At 50.9% G+C, this 18802-nt stretch overlaps 1 protein-coding gene across 1 annotated transcript in view; it reads left to right on the top strand.

Annotated features, from left to right (window-relative positions):
- The window catches only part of ABCA13 (ATP binding cassette subfamily A member 13), a 301396-nt gene that overhangs the window by 52932 nt on the left and 229662 nt on the right, over positions 1-18802 (top strand). The window contains 9 exon segments of the mRNA XM_049714700.1: positions 578-2344; positions 6620-6729; positions 8352-8528; positions 9462-9584; positions 9662-9893; positions 12005-12071; positions 12492-12658; positions 13350-13429; positions 14357-14487. Coding sequence (XP_049570657.1) covers positions 578-2344; positions 6620-6729; positions 8352-8528; positions 9462-9584; positions 9662-9893; positions 12005-12071; positions 12492-12658; positions 13350-13429; positions 14357-14487 — 2854 coding nt within the window.

The raw sequence follows: 18802 nt of genomic DNA, 5'->3' as shown, positions 1-18802 counted from the left end.
CTTGAATCTGGGGCTCGGCCCAACCAAGTTGACAAGTCACAGAGCCCCTGCCACGCTGAGTGGCTCGCTAGGTCTTGGAACATTCAGAAGGACGTTACCTGTTACACTGAGAATCATTGTACGGTCATTTCACGTTCCTTTCCTTTCTAAAAGCAAAGTGCATGGCTTTTTAAGTTGTTAGGTTTGAGGCATTGCAATGGATTTATACGTGAAATCCATCCAATCTTTTCATTATTTGGCAACAAAACATTAATTTTCATCTGGGATGTATTTTAGCATTTCAGTATTTCAGTCAGTATTATCCTCCCATGATGCTACTGTAAAGCAAAAAAAAATCACTACAGTTCACTCTTGAACAACTGCATGGTCCCAGTTATAAGTGGCTTTTTCATTAAATAGGTACTACAATACTACCCGATCCACAGTTGGGTGAATCTGTGGATGTGGAACCACAGACACGGAGGCTGGCTGCAAAGGAAAGTCAGTTCCCATACCTTCGGGTTGTTCAAGGGTCAATTGTGTATGTTTTCAATCTTTTCATTACTAACCGTGAAATTTAAAAAATATATATTTACAGTTTTGTCCCAAAGGATAAAATTCTAGACAATTTGAAACGGGATCATTTTCTTATCTCCATGAAAGAGGACAGATTGGTGAACATTTTTTCATCTTTAAAGGAAGCTGTGTATCACCTAATCAAAAGCTCATTTATGTTAGACAGTGGAGAATTTTATTTTGATAATCCTCGAGTACTGCAGTTAATGGGAGATTTATTCCACACTCTTCTAAGGGAAACCTCAATAAAAAATGAGACTGAAAATAATCTGGAGTTTCTTACAGTGGTGAATCACTTGCTTTCCCATATGAACAGTTCTGAGGACCTTTTCAAACTCAATCAAGATCTCAGGTCTGCTGTTCACCTCGTGAGAGAAACGTCAATAGAGATAGCACGTCTCATGGACACTCTTTTAAACTCTCTTATTAAGGACTTACGTGCCCTGTACCCTGCCCTCCAAGAAGTTATGCTCACTAATCTAACCGATTTTCTTTCCTTTATAAATAGTTCATTCCCCCCCACCCCAAGAAACAGAGCAACGTTAGAAATTACCAAGTGCTTACTTGGTGTTATATCAAGGGCAAGAGTGGGTGGAGAGAGTCGTGCCCTGGACCCCCTCTTGACCATGCTGGTGGACGATGGAGCCGAAATGAGAGGTCTCACCACCTCCGTCACCTCCACCGTGGACCTTCTTAAGCTGGCCGAGAAAACTTCAAGAGAGGTGGCTGCCATGTTTGAAATGCCTTTTGTCTTCACAGCCAACAACACCATGATATTCTTGGACACCAACGACACCATGAAATTCTTGGACACCCTTTATTCCATTTTTCAACAAAGTGTTCGAGACGTTGCCAATGAAATGATTACTTTGTAAAAAGCAGATCATTTAATATTTGAAAATATAGATGACTTGTTGACGCCATTTCTTGACTTGGCCTTTGGGATGATTGGAATCAAACCAGCTGTTTCCCAAGACTCTGATATTTTCAATATGTCATCTAGCATATTCACATATCTGAACCAGTCCAAAGATATTTATGATATTAGGGAAGAAATAGCTGAATTTTTAACTTCTGTGAAAATCAATTTGGGAGACATGGAACGTCTTGTGGCAGCATTTAATAATGGGACCCAAATATTTTCTGTGGATTCTGTCAACTTATGGGAAGAAATCCTGGATTGCTTAGTTCCTATAAACAACATCATCAATCACAAAGACTTTTTATATTCTAATCCAATTTCCACTCATAATTTGCCTCAAGATACAAAAGGGGAAAGAACTCATGAAGTGATCCTGTTTTTGCATGAAATACCACCATGAAACAGCATGGAACTAGGGAATTACTTGAGAAAGGTGATCGACCTCACCTCAGAAGCGCTTTGGCATAAGTTAGGGAAGGACAACAAGGATGTTCTTAGTCTGTTGCTGACATTGGCTCCACATCCAAATGACCTTTTGAAAACCATAACAGCAGTTGGAAAGGCCTCCAGTGGGTTGAAAAGTGACAACAGAGGTGATTTGAGTAAAGCTTTGCTTTTCAGCACTTCTTTGATTCAGGACGTGACTCACCAACAACTCAGAGAAGCAGTCCAGAGCGTGCTAAGTAGACTAGCTCTCGTGAGTCAAGAGCTTCTCCTCAACAGCTCTCAGAAGACACACTCCTTGAACACTTTGTTTCAGCACATTTTTGAAATTTTTATTAATGCAACCCCTGGAGAGAATAGCAGATCAAGAAAAGATGAGAAGACCAAGGAAGAGCTGGTTGACTTTCCTGACATCCTCAAACCATGATCACATTTTGAGAAATACCAGAAGGGATTGATTGCATTGGCTGGGTACTGGCAAAAGGTCTCACTGATCCATCCAAGGTAATGAAACAGTGAATTTGCTTCATTTTCCCCTGCAGTAACTATAAAACAGAGTCAGGCAGGAATTGCACTGAACCAGGGTAAGCAGTCCTCCTTGAGCTCAACCTTCCTTACACTCTGAAGCTGGCTTCCCCAGGGCATGGTTCACGCCCAGTCTCTTGTCACTATTTGCCTCGTTATTTGGCATTCAAATACGATTTGAATTTATTCTACATTTCTCCAAAGTAAATTATTTTTTCATAAGTAAAAACGTCTTATTATATTCACGTGCCCCAAGACTAGGTATGTAACCAGTTTTTCTGTTCCCCTGCTCTGGCAGCCGAGGGTTCTGCTATTTGATATGCAGATAAAAATCTGAGGCCATTCACATCACACAGAAAATTGTGCTGTCAAGGGTAACTGCGCCCTGGACAGGGCCGGGGCTTCTTCCCTCCTTAGATTCAACCCGACTCTGTGGTTGATCTATGTCCAAGCACTGGCCACCCACCCCGAATAGTAGGTCAGGGAAACCCTGCTCTCGGAAGGCCCAGCGCTGTTGGCTGTCATGCTCTGGGAGTCATCTGCTGCCTTAGGATGAGGGCGTGCAGCTGTGTCCCAGCCCATCCTCTCTGTGTGGCAGTACGGTTCTGGTGGCTTGTGGTCTCTGAGTCCCACAGGGAGACTGAAAGTGAACCCTCACTCATCTGCCAGGTAGCCTGACTTATTCTCGGTTAGTCCTGTTGCCACACGGCTGCACCTCGAATCTACTCCTTTTTAATGACCTGGAAGGATCTCTGGATACTGAAGCATGTGTCTGTTGGCACAAAGAACTATTGGTGCCTTGGAATTTGAATGATGGCTTTCAGAGCCTCATTGTTTCTGATCCTAAACTGTGTTTGACTTGACACTTGGCCCTGAATTTTCATTTGAGCTGGAGCTGGTCCTGGCAAGCCCTGCTCTTCACCAGTCCTGGCTTTCACCTGCTGTTTCCAGTTCTCCACGGAGTGGATTTACACTGTGACACCAAGACTTGAAAGTGGGCTGTGAGCTGACTGGGTGTAGTCACCACCCCAGTTTTTAAATTCGCAAGGCTTGGTGCTCGCTTTCATTCTACTTTAGTGATTACTTGCTTCCACTCTCTCCTGTTTTCACTATTCTTTGATCATAGCCTTCTTGAATGAGGAAGATACAAAAAGTCTAAAACAGAAAATGCACCTGTTGTGGGTTTAGGGTCAGACTAGCCTGACTTGGATGTGAGTTTTGGTTCTACACTTCACTAACTTTCTGAATCAAGGCAAATCCTTTAAACGTTCTGAACCTCCTTTTATTTGTGTATAAAACAGGGATAACAGTGATACCTTTGGGGGTATGGTAAGGATTCTACGGTAAAATAAACGTAAGCTATGCATTTAATATGCATATTAATTTGGGTTTAAGACATGAAGCATATTAGGGATAAAACAACCACCACAGACATCTAGGCAAAAACATTAGCTTAAAATTAAAATAATAAGAACAACAACAACAAAACTCCTAAAAAAGTAGAAAGGTCCATTAATATCCTAAAGATTTACTACAAGTTCCCAGATGGCAGAGGTCAGGGATCTAGAGCAAATTTGGGCAGAATTCATTTCTCCTGCCTCTGCTTCAGTGCCTGCAGTTATACAGAGAAGAGAAGCTTGGTCGTCCCAGACCTGAATCCACTGTTTTTGTCCCAAGGAACCCTCTGGCCCTATGTCATCCCCCCGCTTCTGGTCGGGCCTCATTCAGCAGCGAGCATCACCACCTGTGTTACGTCCCATTAGAGCCCAGCCCCCTGTGGAAGTGAGTGCTGCTTTTAGGCTCTTCCTCAGTCCCTAAATCTATCATAGCACTAAGGCCAGTGAGCTGCAGGGGCAACGGGGGTCAGAAACAGAAGGCAGTACCTGGCTCTGTTCCCTCCTTGTGTCTGAAGCCTTTGCAGCAAGTCCCCGGAGAGGGGTGGGGGACGTGCACCCCACCCCCAGAGGCCCTCTGCCCCCGTGTGAGGTGGTGGCCCTGCAGCCTCACCTGGGAGCTGGTTGGAAACGCAGGATCCCAAGCTGCCTCGTACCTGCCCCGTCACAGCCTGCGATGGGCCGCCAGGTGGTCCTTAAGATGCGAGGGTTTGTGAGCCTCCTTCTGGACCACGTTCCTCATCTCAGAGGCTGAGAGACCAGGGCCTGCGGCAGCTCTGCTGAGCAAGGCCGGCAGTAGCCAGTGGCGGCCGCACAGGGACCGTCAGATCTGACCCTTCCTTCCAGGCCCACAACGCTTGGGGCACAATTAAAATGCCGTCATTAAAATCCCACAATTTACTCAAAGTCTATATATAACATTACCTGATGGGGATTAATAAATGGCCCTACACATCATTATGGTTTTCTTCCGGCCAGAAATAAAAATTACACGTAAGCTCGTCTTTCTCTGGGGCTAAAACAAGTTGCTAATAACTATTTCCCACCCCCAGTTATTTTGCCATTCAGCTATACTTTTTTATAGTTGAAAAATTAACTTTATGTTGTGTGTTGTTTGGAGTAATCCTTTGCTCTTGTATCTGGCTTCCCTAGAGGATTTTGTATGATTCCACCTGACCTTCAAAAGTGCCAAATGGCTTCCTACTCTCTTCATCCACAGTTAACTGCCGTAACTGTAAAGAAACCAGTTTTCATCACCTCAAGCATCCCAGCGCCCTGTCCATACGTGCATTTAGTCACTGAGCTTGCTTGTGTCCTGATAGGTACACACAGCTCCACCACGCTGAAGTTTCCGAATTAGCACATGAGAATTGCATTCTTTAAGGACTGGCTGGACTCTGACAACCAAGACACAATAATCCAATGAAGGAAAATCCACGTTTGCCGAGGGAGGTGGCCCTGCTAAGCCCTCAGCTGTGTTGAACTAAGCAAGGTTGTTCTGTGGTCACGTCAACACCACAGCAGAACGAAAAGTCAAACATTTTTTTAGAAAGTTTCATTCTTCCTCTGAGGAGAGTAAATTTAGAACAACATGCTGTAGAAATATTGAATTGCATATAAAAGAATGAAACTTCGCTGTGGTCCCTGGAAGCCATGCTGCAGGCTGTCCCAGGCTCCTGGTGCCTTCTCCAGCGCGGTGATGTTTTCTCAGACCAGTGTTGCTGCTGTGTCTGCCCCAGCAAGAGAGCCCAGGACGGGGTGACTCAGCACGATGTCGAAGGGGCTGGCCCGTTGAGAAGACAACGGGTCTTTGTTTTTTTAAAATCAATCTCCAGGGCTTGTCAAGGATATTTATTTTCAGGGAATGTCCTTGGGCAGCTGTAGCCTTAATTAGTCGATGTGGCCCACAGTTAAAATAATATATATATATTTTTTTCTTTTCGAAGTGATTCCCAGAGAATGCTATTTATATGTTCAGTGTGTCTGATGTTTGGGATGGTTTGGAGTTTTGTAAAGAATATAGAAACTCATCTGAGGGAGGAACAAAAGCCACGGGGGGCTTACGATGCGACAGTCTGTGAGCTGCTCTTCTGGACCACGTTCCTCATCTCAGAGGCTGAGAGACCAGGGTCTGGGGGGTTAGAAAGATCAGGGTTAAAGCTGAGAGCTGCTGCGCCCCTTACCTCAGTGGCGTTAGGACCTAAGTCTGAAGAAGAATTCAGCGCTTCTGAGCCAGGACAGCTTATTACAAAGTTGGTCGGGAGGCTTTTCTGCCACGTTACTGGAGCTGGCTCCATAAAGACCAACACACACAGGTGTATACACACAAGTACACCTATGCACGCATGCGAACACAGAGACTTGCGCGCACGCATACACACACACACACACACACACATGCACACACACACTATGGCACTCCAGGAGTCTGTTTAAAGATAAGAGTCTTCCTTACGTAAAGGTGGGTTCCTGTACCCACGTGGAAAACGTAAGAATCCCCCCCTGGCTTCCTCCTTTCTCTCTCACACTCTGATCATGTACCTTTGCATTTCGAGAGGACGGCCTCAGACAAGAAGAGAGAGCAAATGTCACGTTTGTTGGCAACAAAACGACGCTCTGAACGAAAACACGAGACCTGCCGTTTCCTAGGCTGTGTCCTCGGATGTCTGTGGAGCGAGCTGGCCCAGCAGGGGAACGGTTCATTCACGAGTGTTACGACGTGTTCTCGCACGGAGAAGCAGATCCTCACCTTTCACGCCGCTGTCTGTTTCCCCCTAAGTGCCGCGGAAGCGAGTCGGGCTTTCCCGCAGCCTCGGAGCCCCCAGGACCTCGAGGTGATTCTGTGGAGAGTGGAGATGCTGGTCCAGCGTGTGCTCGTCCTTCTTGCAGGTGGGCTGCTTGGGGAGAAGGGCTGCCCAGTGGCCCTGCCGGGTGGGCAGCGAGGTGGTCAGGTGCCCCTGAGTTTCTCCTGGGTTCAAGCGCAGCCTTCTTGCCGGTTTCCAAGGCCCTGAGTCTCCCAGCCTCCCCACCCCCGGGCTGCGACCTTCTCCAGTCAGCTGAACAGCCCTTCCCTGCCCGAGCTCGGCTTCTGGGCTGTGTCTCTGCTCCTGGAATGTGCTTCCCTGTGTTTGTGGCCTGACCTTCAGCTGTGCCCTGCGGCTAGAGCCAGCGGCTCTTCCCGGAGGGATGCCTGCATCCCCTTCGCTGGCAGTGACCTTGAGTTGACCTCTATCGAATGCAGTGTTAATGCTCCTATTTCTTTTATATAGGAAATAAATATATATAGGAATATATAGGAAACAAATATATAGGAAACAAATTTATTTAATAATTAATAAATATTATGTTTAGTGGTATTACAGAGAACTACAGTCTATGGCGGATATCCAAACTCTGAATAAACGTGGGTGAACATTAGTAGGAAGTATTTGAATAAGGTAACAGTCATATCTCCCAGCAAGGTTAACAGCACTACCAGAATCACGTGAAGAAGCTGCCAACTTAAGCATTTGTTTTGCTTCCCAAATGTGTTATTTTTTGTAACACCACTCATAGGATTTGTATAACGTATATGATGCATGTAAATGTATTGATATTTATCTTATTTGCAAGAATGATTCACTGTTAGCAGCAGATGGGGCCATGAACACACACCTACAGCATGGCAACAGCTACAAGCAACATGGGCTGATTGGATGGTGACCACTTCTCTCTTGACTTCAAACTTCAGCTCCACGTGTCAGCAAAATCTTACAGAGCAAAGCTCAATGGAATTCTGGCACAGACATGGTAAATCAGGGCAAGTGCAGCTAACTCCCGTGCCAGGACTAGCTCGCTCTCACTGACTGCCAGTCCCCTGCCTGCTGCGGCTGACCTTTGATGAGTCCTTTGCCTTTTACCCTCTTCCCAGCGCTGACTGGTTCCCATTCACTTGGTGAGACCTCCTGAGCTCTGAATGCTGCTTCTCTCTAGTTGTTCCTTCTCAGGCTTCTCCAACACACTTCCCTGATGCTCCTATTTCTAAGTCTCCCCCCTCCCCCGGCGTCAGTCTTCCTTGAAGGCAGCATCCTTGTCTTCCTCTCCTGCGTGTGCCCAGTGCCTGGGGTAGAAGATCGTTCCACTGACCGGGGCTGGGCGACCCATGCAGTGACCCGAGTCCCAGAACATGTTCTCTAAAGTCCTGGCACTCAGTGCTTGTTTTAGCTTTCTGTGGCCCTTCCTGCAGTCGTCTGCGGCTTCACTGAGAGCAGGATCTGTCAGTCATTCAGTTCTGTCTCCATGACGCTCAGAGTAGAGTCTATGCTAGTGAGTCATTAATACTTATATAGTAAATGAGTTCACTCGTTTGAGATCCTGCTTGTCAAATCCACTACTACAGATTCCAGTGGAATTTCCTCTTCACGCCATTGCTGAAGGACAGTGCCATGAGCGTCCTTACAGGGCTGCTGGGTGATTTTCAGGACTTTCTCTAAGGTGTAAACTCTGGTCTCTGAGCACTTCTGAGTCCGTAGACTGGGCCAGCAGTGCTGGAGTGACTCTGCCCATGCACGTGTGTTGCTGCCTTTTCACGCCTGGTCTCCTGAATGAGGCTGCAGAGAACCCTCTCCTTGCTGTCGGGCCTGAGGTCCTTGACAGCAGGGGCAGCAGGAGTGCTGCGGAGACGGGTGTGAGCGCAGAGGAGGACATGGGTAAGCCAAGGGTGGGCTGATCAGGAAAAGAGAGGAGCTGGGGTCAGCGGAGCGGGCCGTGAGCCCTGGGCCCTGCGTGGAGCCCGCCAGGCTGGCCCTGCACCCGTCCCAGGTGCATCCGACACACCGTCTATTCTGCTTCGTCCTCCTGACTTACTCTCAGGCGTTGTTATTATCTAGATAGGTGTTACCTCCTCTGGGAAGCTCTTCTTGGCCTCCACTCCTGGGCTCAGGGGCCCTGCATTAGGCCCCTTGGCTGTGCCCTGCGGGGTGGCTGGCCCGTGGTCTCCTCACGACCGGGCCGGCCTGTTGATCAGCAGAAACCCAGCGTGTGGGGACTGGAGCACATGCTGGCAGATGTTTGCTGAATGAAGGAATGAGCACATGCCAGGAGCCCTCACTGCTTGTACCTCTGTCCCCTGGGACTCCTGCCTGTGCAGGATCCGTTGGGTTTTACGTTGATGTCCTGGAGGGAATGTCCGGCCACGGCCAGCAGTGGATGGGCCCAGGTGTGTCACTGAACGGGTGTGCGGGGCTGGAGGACACCGCGGAGAGCTTGCTCGGGACGCAGGGCAGGTCCACCGCAGGGAGAGCGGTCCGGTGACCCTGGGTGGTTAACTGGGGGATGCAGGTGGCAGAGACTGGGAGCCAGGAGTCGGATCAGCCCCCACCTGGGGCGTCGGGAGGAGAGGCCAGCCTTGGGTAGGAACCAGCATGTCAAATACCTTTGCAAACAAACGTAAACAAATGAGGTTTGCTCAGGGCAGTCTTGGTTTTCACCTACGGCCCCGGAGTAGAGATGAGCAGAAGGGCCGCAGTTTGAAGGTGGGTCGCAGGCCCCCCATCCTCCACTAGGGGCGCCACCTGCTCATCACAGCCAGCCTACGCCTCCGCTGTCACTGAACACTCCTAACGCCACTGTGCCTTGACCAGGTAACGCCCAGGATGTGGGCCTGCTCATCACAGGCCTGTCCCTCTGCCCCCGCCCCACCCCGCCGCCAGTTCGCTGCCGCCCGGAACCACGAGCTCTCCCTAAAGGAGGCGGCTGGCCATGGGGTCAGTGAGGGACTCTGGCCAGCAGCCTCCATCCCGCCGGCACTCTGCTCTCCTCACCGGTCTTCCCAGAACCACAGGTGCCTCCCGCAACCAGGCTGCCCCCACGCCAGCCCCGCCCCGCCCCCCCCTGCCCCGGCGCTCGGCCCCGCCCCGGCGCTCGGCCGCGCCCCAGCGCCCAGCTTCCAGCAGCGCGGGGCCCGCTGGGACCGCGAACCCCAAGACGCGTGCGCAGACGCAGCGTGTTGGAACCGGCTGGACCAGGGCTGACACGGGCCTGCGGGCGCCCAGCACGCAGCTTTGCACGTGCTTGTAAGTGTCTTCATGTTACAGAAAGCGAAATGGACTTCTATGAGTAACAGAACTAATATTTGTTTCAATTAGAAAACGTTTTGCCCCGACAGGCAAAGGGCACAGCGCCGCTGTCCGTCTCTAATATCTATACATAAATGCTCTAACGTACGGTTGTCTCAGTGCCAACGTGGAATCCCATGCGCAGTGAGAGTCTCCAGAGGTTGAGTCGATACGATGAAGGTTAGGGGTGCCAGCTCCTTACCCCCTTTCACTCCTTGCTCTAAATGGTTGAAAACAGCCGTAAGGAGCTCGATGGGGATCAGAAATCACATTAAAAAGTGGCAGCACGTGCTCTTCCGGGGTGAGCAGAGTCGGAGAAAGTGGCCGGACCTCAGGCTGAGCCGGGGGTCTCCTACCACCTCCCAGATCTGGACCTTCCATCCCCGCTGTGGGCAGCGTTGCGTCTGGATGGTCCAGTGCCTGGACGGTTACAGACCTGCCCCAGCCCGAGAAGGAGAGTCCACTGTGTGGTCTCCGCCTCGAGGGCGCGGGGCTCAGGCTTCCCACCGACATGGCACCGCCCGCCTGGAGCCCCTGTGCCCGTGAGGAGGGGTCGGAGCTTTCCTCTCAGTGTCTCTGCTGCTGGGAGGGAGGTGCTCTTTCCTCTCTACAGCCTCCTGCATGTCAATATTATCACGGTGTTAAATTTAAGAATAAAATCCTGCTATAGCGGGAGTGCTATAACTGAGTAGAATTAGATTTAATTTGCATATAGGTACAGATTATGAGCCAGAGGTGCTTTTCTACGAGGGAACCCTCCCCAGTGCAATACACTCTGTTCAGCCTGCGTTCTCGGAAATGAGGCTCCTTGTTTGTACCTGCGGCTCTGATCCGGATATATCTGGGCACCTGGGGGCCAGGATGAGGGCCTCCGTGGAGGAGGGAGAAGGCAGGGCTGTGAAGTGTCGGGTGGAGGATTGGGGGTGGCTTGGAGAGCTCCCTGCCCAGGAGGGGAGAAGAGAGTGAAGGCCCGAGGGGCTTCCACGAGTGTTGTCAGAATCAGACGCACAGACCTGCACCTGGGAGGGGGCCTGGGCATCCCTGAGTCTTGTGCCCCCTCACCCATCCTTCCCCTTCTGCTCTCCTGTGGTCGTGTCGTGGTCAGTGGAGGAGGGGTCTGTGCACCTGTCTTAGGGGCAGTGACCGTGTGGGAGGGAGCAGCCCGTCCCCTGGGGTGGCAGACATCTGAGGGTCCAGCAGGCAGAGGGGACGAGGGAGGAATGAAGCCACGTGTCCAGGAGTCCTGCCACCAAGTAGGAGACAGAGAGCCTGGCCCGATGGCCCGGCCTCTCCCCGCTCTGTCCTCCCCGGGGTGTCAGATGGACAGGACTCCAGCCAAGGCCTCGTGCTCTGTACACGCTGGACCCTGGCTTCCCGCCCGCCCTGGTCCGCGATCCGGAGGTTCCGTGCTGCTGGTGGTCCCATGAGGCAGCGCGAGTTTGGGTGCTCGGGTCACATCCTGGGAAGCTCCCCTGTGCCCGGGGACCCCCGAAGGAGGGACTCAGAGCTCAGGACCCTCGACTGTGACACCTCAGGATTCTTCACACTTAACTCACTTGGAACATACACTTGTTAGCTCTCTGATCATCTGAATGATCGTGATTTTCTTTTGCAAGAGTGACCAATGGCACTTTTGAGAAAAATATTTAGAAGTTTTATTTATTAAAATATTATGTATTGATTTATGTTTGATGCCTTCACATAATCACCATAACCTGGGACTGTGCTTCCAACATCAGGAAGAACTGGGTGATGAAATGAATAAATTATGATGATGTGAAATACATGATATACAGCAGGACTGCCGTGTCCAGGGAAATGTACATAGATTTATATGAGTGTCTGCTGCTTTTTGGCATGTTTTACATTTTAAATTACCTATACTTGTCAGTTAATTTAACAAATGATAGGTATTTTATATATTTATCAATTTATAGGTATACATATATTTTGCAAAATGATTGGTCTTTTATAAAACTGTTTATGCTTGTAAAAGATGCGGATAATGTATCCATGCAGTCTTAGAGTCAGGGCCGAGACCGGGGGTTCCTCCGCGGTGCTTCTCCAAGTCCTCAGGGCTGCACCCCAGCCGAGGGGAGGCCTGGAGACTTCCAGGCTGCCCTGCAGACCTTCAAGGTGGGCAGACCTATGGAGAAATAGACATGTTTTCTTTTCAGTCATCGGTTTTGTGGCTGTGGATTTTGAAAGGCTTCAGTTTTCGGGCCAGGAGGCCATGTGCCAGGTCCTCAGCTGGGCGGTGCTGGTCCCTGCCGTGTCCTCTTGTCCTCTGGGTAAATGGCAGAGCCGGCTGAGACCTGGGCTCTCCTGGTTCCCGGCCAAGGGCTCCCTCCAAAGCCCAGCAGCGCCCAAGGGCAACTGGACAGGATCAGACATCCTCCATCTTCTCTGTGGTGCTTCCTGAGACCAAGGACAGTAGGCCGACAGCCTACAATCCACGTGATGCCCGGCGAGGATACACGCGTGTCTGGTCTCCAGACTTCAGCTCATACCAACGAGTAGATATGTTTCTAACTGTATCGTTGCTGTGTTTTCTAGGAGCTGGAAAAGATAGGGACCTCTCCCCAACAGCTGAGTTGTGAAGGTCTTATCAGGAATCTGTCCAGTGCCTTGGAAAGCTTCAGGAGCAGCTTGGAAGATGCCAGCGAGCAGGGCTGTGAATGCCAGCCCGGACCGGCCTCCATGCTGCACACGCATACATATGTGCCCTCTGGCGGGGCCCCCACCTCCTCAGTCTCCCTTCATGAAGACGATGCATTTTAAATTATGAGTTTCAGACAATAATGTGTACAATATGCCATTAACACATGTGTTTTCTCACCAACACCAAAATTTCCCGTGACTTTAACTTTTTAAATTGTAAACTGTAGGAGCTGCACTAGTGCTAAGGCTAGCTTTACTGGGGATCAAGAAGTTGGATCAACATGTCGAGATCTGAGATTACAATACGGTATTGAAAAAGTTCTATAAGAGCAGTCAGCGATTTTTCAAATGACCTTCACACTGGATTCATTTTGTACTGTATTCTCAAAAGTGTGAGCCCCCAGAAGAGGAAATTGGGGCCTTCGTGTTCTGCAAGTGACTTATTCACAGAAGGAATGATGTTCCTCTGACTTCTCGATACCCCGTTTCTCATACATGCCACGGACTATCCTATCGGTTCCCTTCACATTTGTGAGAAGCCATTTGTTACCCATCCTTATTCCCCTGACTCATCTTGCCTGGCAGGCACCTGGTATTGACGGGTATTCGCACACAGAGACATCGTGTGTCGGAATCTCTGAGGAATCTTATGGAAAGGCAGTATTGTTCTCTAGTTCATTTCCTGGGAACTGAGGCAGCATATTCCTGGTGTTTTATCTTGCCTAAATTAGCTTTAATTTTCTGCCATTTTAGGTTGGCCCAAAGCCTCAAGAAGACTTTGTTGTCTGGGAATCCCATTATGACTTTTCTTCGCAATTTCACAGTAACTGGGGGTAAGTACGTAGTTCCTCCAAGTTTGCTTGATTAAAAATTAAATTTAGTTTCTCACACAAATATATTATTAAAATAAAATGTATTAAGGTAGAGTTATGCTATCTATATATGATAAATAACAATTTAGAGCCTGGCAGGTCTGATGTATTGGGGGTTGAGAAGGAAACCCTAAAGTCCTGGGTACCAAAACCAAGACGGGGAGAGAGGAAAGCTTCTGTGGCCTCGGTGTCTCCCTGGCCCTCCCTCCCTGCACATCTGGGAGTCTCTGTTTCCCCGTCTGTCCAGTCTTGCTATTCCTGAAGCCCTTGCAGCATCAACAAGTCAAGTCTGAAGAATCCGGTCAAATCTCCTCTTGTTAGGAAAAGTGAGATGAATGGATACGTGGAGAGAAGTGCGTTTCCTTGGTCACTGTTCCCTCAGAAAAAACACCTCTTTCGAGAGTCGAGTGTCAAATGCACACGTCTTAGAGGAAGCAAGGGAGTAGAAATACCCCATAACCTGGGGTTTTGTTTTACTTCCGATAAAATGATCTCAGTTCCTCCCAGAAGTGTAAGAGATGACTTTATTTAGTGCTTATTATGGGCTGGATGTAGTGGAGGAAGCATCCTTGCCAGTTTTTTTTTGTTTGTTTTTTGTTTTGCAGTACACGGGCCTCTCACTGTTGCGGCCTCTCCCGTTGTGGAGCACAGGCTCCAGATGCGCAGGCTTAGCGGCCATGGCTCACGGGCCCAGCCGCTCCGCGGCATGTGGGATCTTCCCAGACCAGGGCACGAACCCGTGACCCCTGCATCGGCAGGCGGACTCTCAACCACTGCGCCACCAGGGAAGCCCCTTGCCAGGTTTTCATGTCAAATCTTGTCTTCACAGTCAGGAATAGCCCAAACGCTTATTATTACAAGATTTCCTTCCTTCTGATTATTTTTCAGACGTAAAAGTAAAAGAGTTGGTGCAGAACACCACCAAGTTAACTGAAGAGCTTCGATCTTCTCTCCACATCTCAGATGAAACTATCAGCAGCATTTGAGAAGCAAACGTTTCCCACTCAGAGCTACAGTTTGCTGCTTCTCCCGCCTCACAAGCCCTCGGCGTCCTGGAGCTGTCGGCCTCGTGTGGTCCCTTCTCCCCTCTCCCCCTGTGGCTGGGGGTTGAGTGGGAATGATGTAAAGAGGCAGACAGGAGATCAGAGAACAAGCTGGCCACCCAAGCACGTTATCGTCCTCTGCCACCACCATGGGGTCTTCAGTTTCATAATGTTGTCTTCTTTGGGGTTAGAAAGGATAAAATTGGTGATGATAATTATTCCACTGATGCCCAAACTGACGCACGACAGCCTGGGTAACTGATTTCCTTTCAGTAGGGAGAGCCGGGTCCAATCTGACTGCACCGTGGGAGCCGCTTAGTGTGACAGCAGCGAGCAGTCAGGCCGTGTCATCCCCACGGTGGGTGAGGAACACTGATTAGGGCCCCAGAAGTAAGGAGGTGGGGACGCGGGCTGTGGCGGTGGGCTGGGTTTGCCCGCGGAGGGAGGAGCCGGTGAATTTCACCTGGATCCTCGGCAGGGACTTCGCTGAGATGACCTTTCAGCGCATCGCGTGGGGATTTACTTTCCTGTGCAGACAGCCTGCCAGAAGCACTAGCCACGAAGATGGCCCTCAAGTGACCATTTTTATTGACAATCACCTGGGCCTCAATGGACGTTTACTTTCACGTTGATTCCTGTTACCTGGGGCTAAACGCAAGCCCTGACAAGTAGATGAGTTACTCAAGAATTAACCTGCTTTGAGAAAGAAACGGATTAGAAGCTAGGAACCCCAAATTCGAGTTACGGTCTCAAGTTGTCTGCGGTATGTCACATGGGTCTTCAAGGAAAATGTCAGAGGCGGCTTATCGGACGGCACGCGTTACGGGTGTGCGGGGGTCAGGGTGGGGTGAGGACACCGCCTCGCCGGCTGCCTTAACTGTAAACAGTGGTCAGATCTGGTTTGAAATCTTTATTCAGGGAACTTGTGACGGGAATGGAGCAGTGAGTTGATTTCAGTAGCTGACCCACAGGGCTGTATGAGGAGCGTCAGGTTAGCTGACTTCCAGCCTTTGTAGCTTCAGAATGTTACCATCTTCTCGGCCCGGTGGTTGCTGCCCGATTAGCAAGTGGCCACAGGGGGTCGCTGACGCTCCGTGGTGGGAGCGCTGGTCCTCGAGAAGGCTCGCGTTCTGAGGTGCCTTTGCTGCAGGAGCGGCTGTGCAGTGCTTCCTGCGTGCACGTGTCTCTCACGATGTGAGTCGCTGCGGGCGGTCCCCTGAATGGCTGGACGGTTTGGTCATTGGTGGGGGCGTTAAAAAAGCTTGCATTCTTGGCATTCATATAAGTAACGAAGTTACTCGCTGGGGTAAAGTGTATCCACGAACCCACATGTGTCTTAGGTTACAAATTCATGTTTGGTAGGTGACAGTTTGGGGCCTAGGTTTTTCTGCGTGGTGAGGTTGGCAGCACAGGTATGTGTCACTACGTATAATCTGTAGTGACCTTTCACTGTTTCTCTGGGCGCCTCCGCCTTACTTTCAGTCAGTGCTGAATTGATCACGTCAGAGCCTCAGCGTTCCCAGGGGGCACATTTCCTTGGCACGAGGTCCTGGGAAAATGGCAGGAGCTCGCACTCATTCACTCACTGCAAATCTCCCTTCCCGTTGTGTGAGCTTCCAGAAGCTGGAGCCCCCAGCCCCCGAAGGGAGCCGGTGCCTGTGGGCTGGCTCGCCAGATCAACAGACACGTATGGGCAGCGAAGTCCAGAAGCGCGTGTGCCCCGGAATTTCAGTGTACAGTGTACAGCAGTGGGGCCACCGGCCCCAGGAGCTGCCCTGCAGATGGGGCTGGGGGCTCAGACGGACGTGATGAGAAGCCGCTGGCTGTGAAGAGCGACGGGAGAGTCACAGGGTGGAGGCCTCGGGTCCAAGGGCCAGAGGCAGCGGGAAGGGAAGGGGCTGGGCCAGCTGTTCCGGGACGCGGTGCCCCTGGGAAGCTCCCCTCTGCCCGCGCTCCGGCCTGAACCCTGGCAGCTCCCGTCAAAACCAAATCTCAGACTCCCGGACCCTGGAGCTCACCTCCCCCACTGCCATCCTGGACTGAGTCCCCTCCACCCACCCTGGACGCACCCAAGCCTCGTAGGCTGCAGTGCCGGATCAACAGCGACTTCCTCCTTCTGTGTTCCAGGCCACATTTTTATTCTTTTAAAGGCAGCAGTGAGGTCGAAGAGTCAGGACCAAATAGACCGAGAGGGCGACCAGAGGGTCTGTCTCCCCCTATCCTCCACGACTGAGCGTGTTCGGAGGGCCTGGGAGACAGGCTCCCACCATCCTCAGCAGCCTTGCCCACCCACCCTCCAGGTTCTTACAGACGGAGGTGTGGGAGGGACGCCCGAGAGTGATGATCTCTTCTGTGCGGGCCCCCCGGAGGGAGGAAGCCTCCTGACACCTTGCCTTACTTCCCTTGGGCAGGAACGAGTGCCTTTGGTGGATCTGGCCCAGCCTCTCTCGGTCGCTCGAAGGGGTTCCGTAAAGCATCAGGGACGCCTGGCTGGCACATGGTTTGGTGAGAGAGATGCCTTGCAGGGATTCGCCAGCACCTCCAATTCCGTTGGGTGAAAGCTGCAGTGGATGGTTGCTGGTGGGACTCATGTCAGAGTAGACATTGGTAAAAACTGGCTCATTCTGGCTTTTTCCCTCCGTGAGAGGGAAAGAAATAATCAGTATGTGAGCGGAGCTAAGGGTTTCTGGCCCATGCCGAAGAACTTGGCCCCACGTGCCCTGTGAGGTACCGCCGGTCACTGGGAGCGTCAGATCCTGAGGGAGCTCGTCCTGGGCTCTGAGTCCTGCAGACCACCCTGCTCCCACACCATCCGGATGGGCGTCGTGGTCCTTTTAACTTGGGGAACTTCAGACCCTCCACCACCAGCAGAAAAAAGTAAGTGGCTGTTTCTAATGGGGCCTCTGTTTTCCTACTTACACTTAGGTAAATATTTTTGAGCCTGAGTTTCAGGATTGAGTGCACTGACCTCTGCAAAGAGTACTTCTTACTGTTTCTGGCCAATTATTCTAACCTTCGAGGTATCTTTGATCCTGATCTACTTTGCAAAGTGTCACTTGTCTCTCAGCTTGGCCAGTCACAAAGGAGATGAGCACGTCTTCTATGCTTCTATTCAAGTCATTAGTGCAGAAGATGCCCACAGCCTGGGGATGCCCACACCTGTTTAATAGTTTGGGCTCTTAAATGAGCCATAGCACGTCTGGGGTCCTGCTAACTCATTAGTCTGATAACTTTGCCTTCTAAAGAAAATGACTTTGTGTTGACCTGGCCCACTTATGGCGACTCTCTCAACATGGTTTCGGCAACTGCCGTTTTCCTGAAGGGCTTGTGGAGAGCCCAGGATCAGAATTCACACGAGGAGTGACATTGTCTGTGGGTAGTAGGACTGTTATCTTGTCTGAAGCCCTGGGAGGAGGGGGTTAGGGTCTGGTTTAGGAAGGAGGAGAGGGAGGGGAAGGCACTGGGGTTGGGACGGAAGGGCCAGTGGGCACCTCAGTGGGTGGGCACCCCCTTACGCCGCCCACCCTGGGCCAGCTTGTGGGCCGGGTGCAGGGCGGGGGGCGAGGGTAGGGCAGGGTTGCACGGTGCTGACCCACAGACTTCTCGGTGGAGTATGGAAAAAAGGAAGGCATTTACTAGCTTAACTCTCTGTCTCTCTTAAATTTAATACTTTTCAATCAACAAACACATCTAATTTTTATTCATCTTTCTTCAGATTTCCTGTTAATCAAAACTCTGTGCCGGTAGCCTCCAGTCAGTCCTGGTGGATGTTCCTGGGCTGTGTGTCTTTCACAGTGATCTCCTCTGGTCCCCCTGGAGCACCTGTGGGTCTTATCGCCACCTCTTCCGCACAGACGGGCAAGCTGAGGCTTGCAGGTGCCACCAGCCACTGGGCGGTCCCACGGCAGGAGCTGGAGTCGCCCTCGTCCTGGGCCCTGCCTGAGTCCTCCCTGCCTTCCTCCCACCGTGTGGGGCTGCAGCCCTCCCGCACGGCCCTCAGAGCCGTCTCCTGCCCTCTGGGCTCATTCCCATCCAGGCCTCCTCATTGCGTGAGCCGATTCGAGCCCGCCGGGACACGGGCAGCAAGGCCCGGCTCCTGCCTGTCACGTGGAAGCTGGCTCTTAGTCTCGATCCCACTTCTTTGCTTCGACAAGCCCTGACGTGCCACGGTCCCCTCCCCCGCTATTTCCAGTTCTCCCCCGTCACTGTTGGTGTTTCTTTTCTGGTCATAATTAGGTTGAGAACAGTGATTGCTTCCAAAGCTTCTCTGCACCTCTGAGTCTAAAACTGT

This window comes from Orcinus orca, chromosome 9, assembly GCF_937001465.1.
Source record: "Orcinus orca chromosome 9, mOrcOrc1.1, whole genome shotgun sequence".
NCBI classification, from domain to species: Eukaryota; Metazoa; Chordata; class Mammalia; order Artiodactyla; family Delphinidae; genus Orcinus; species Orcinus orca.
Note: the sequence above shows the minus strand (reverse complement) of the source record. Positions and strands in the feature narration are given on the sequence as shown.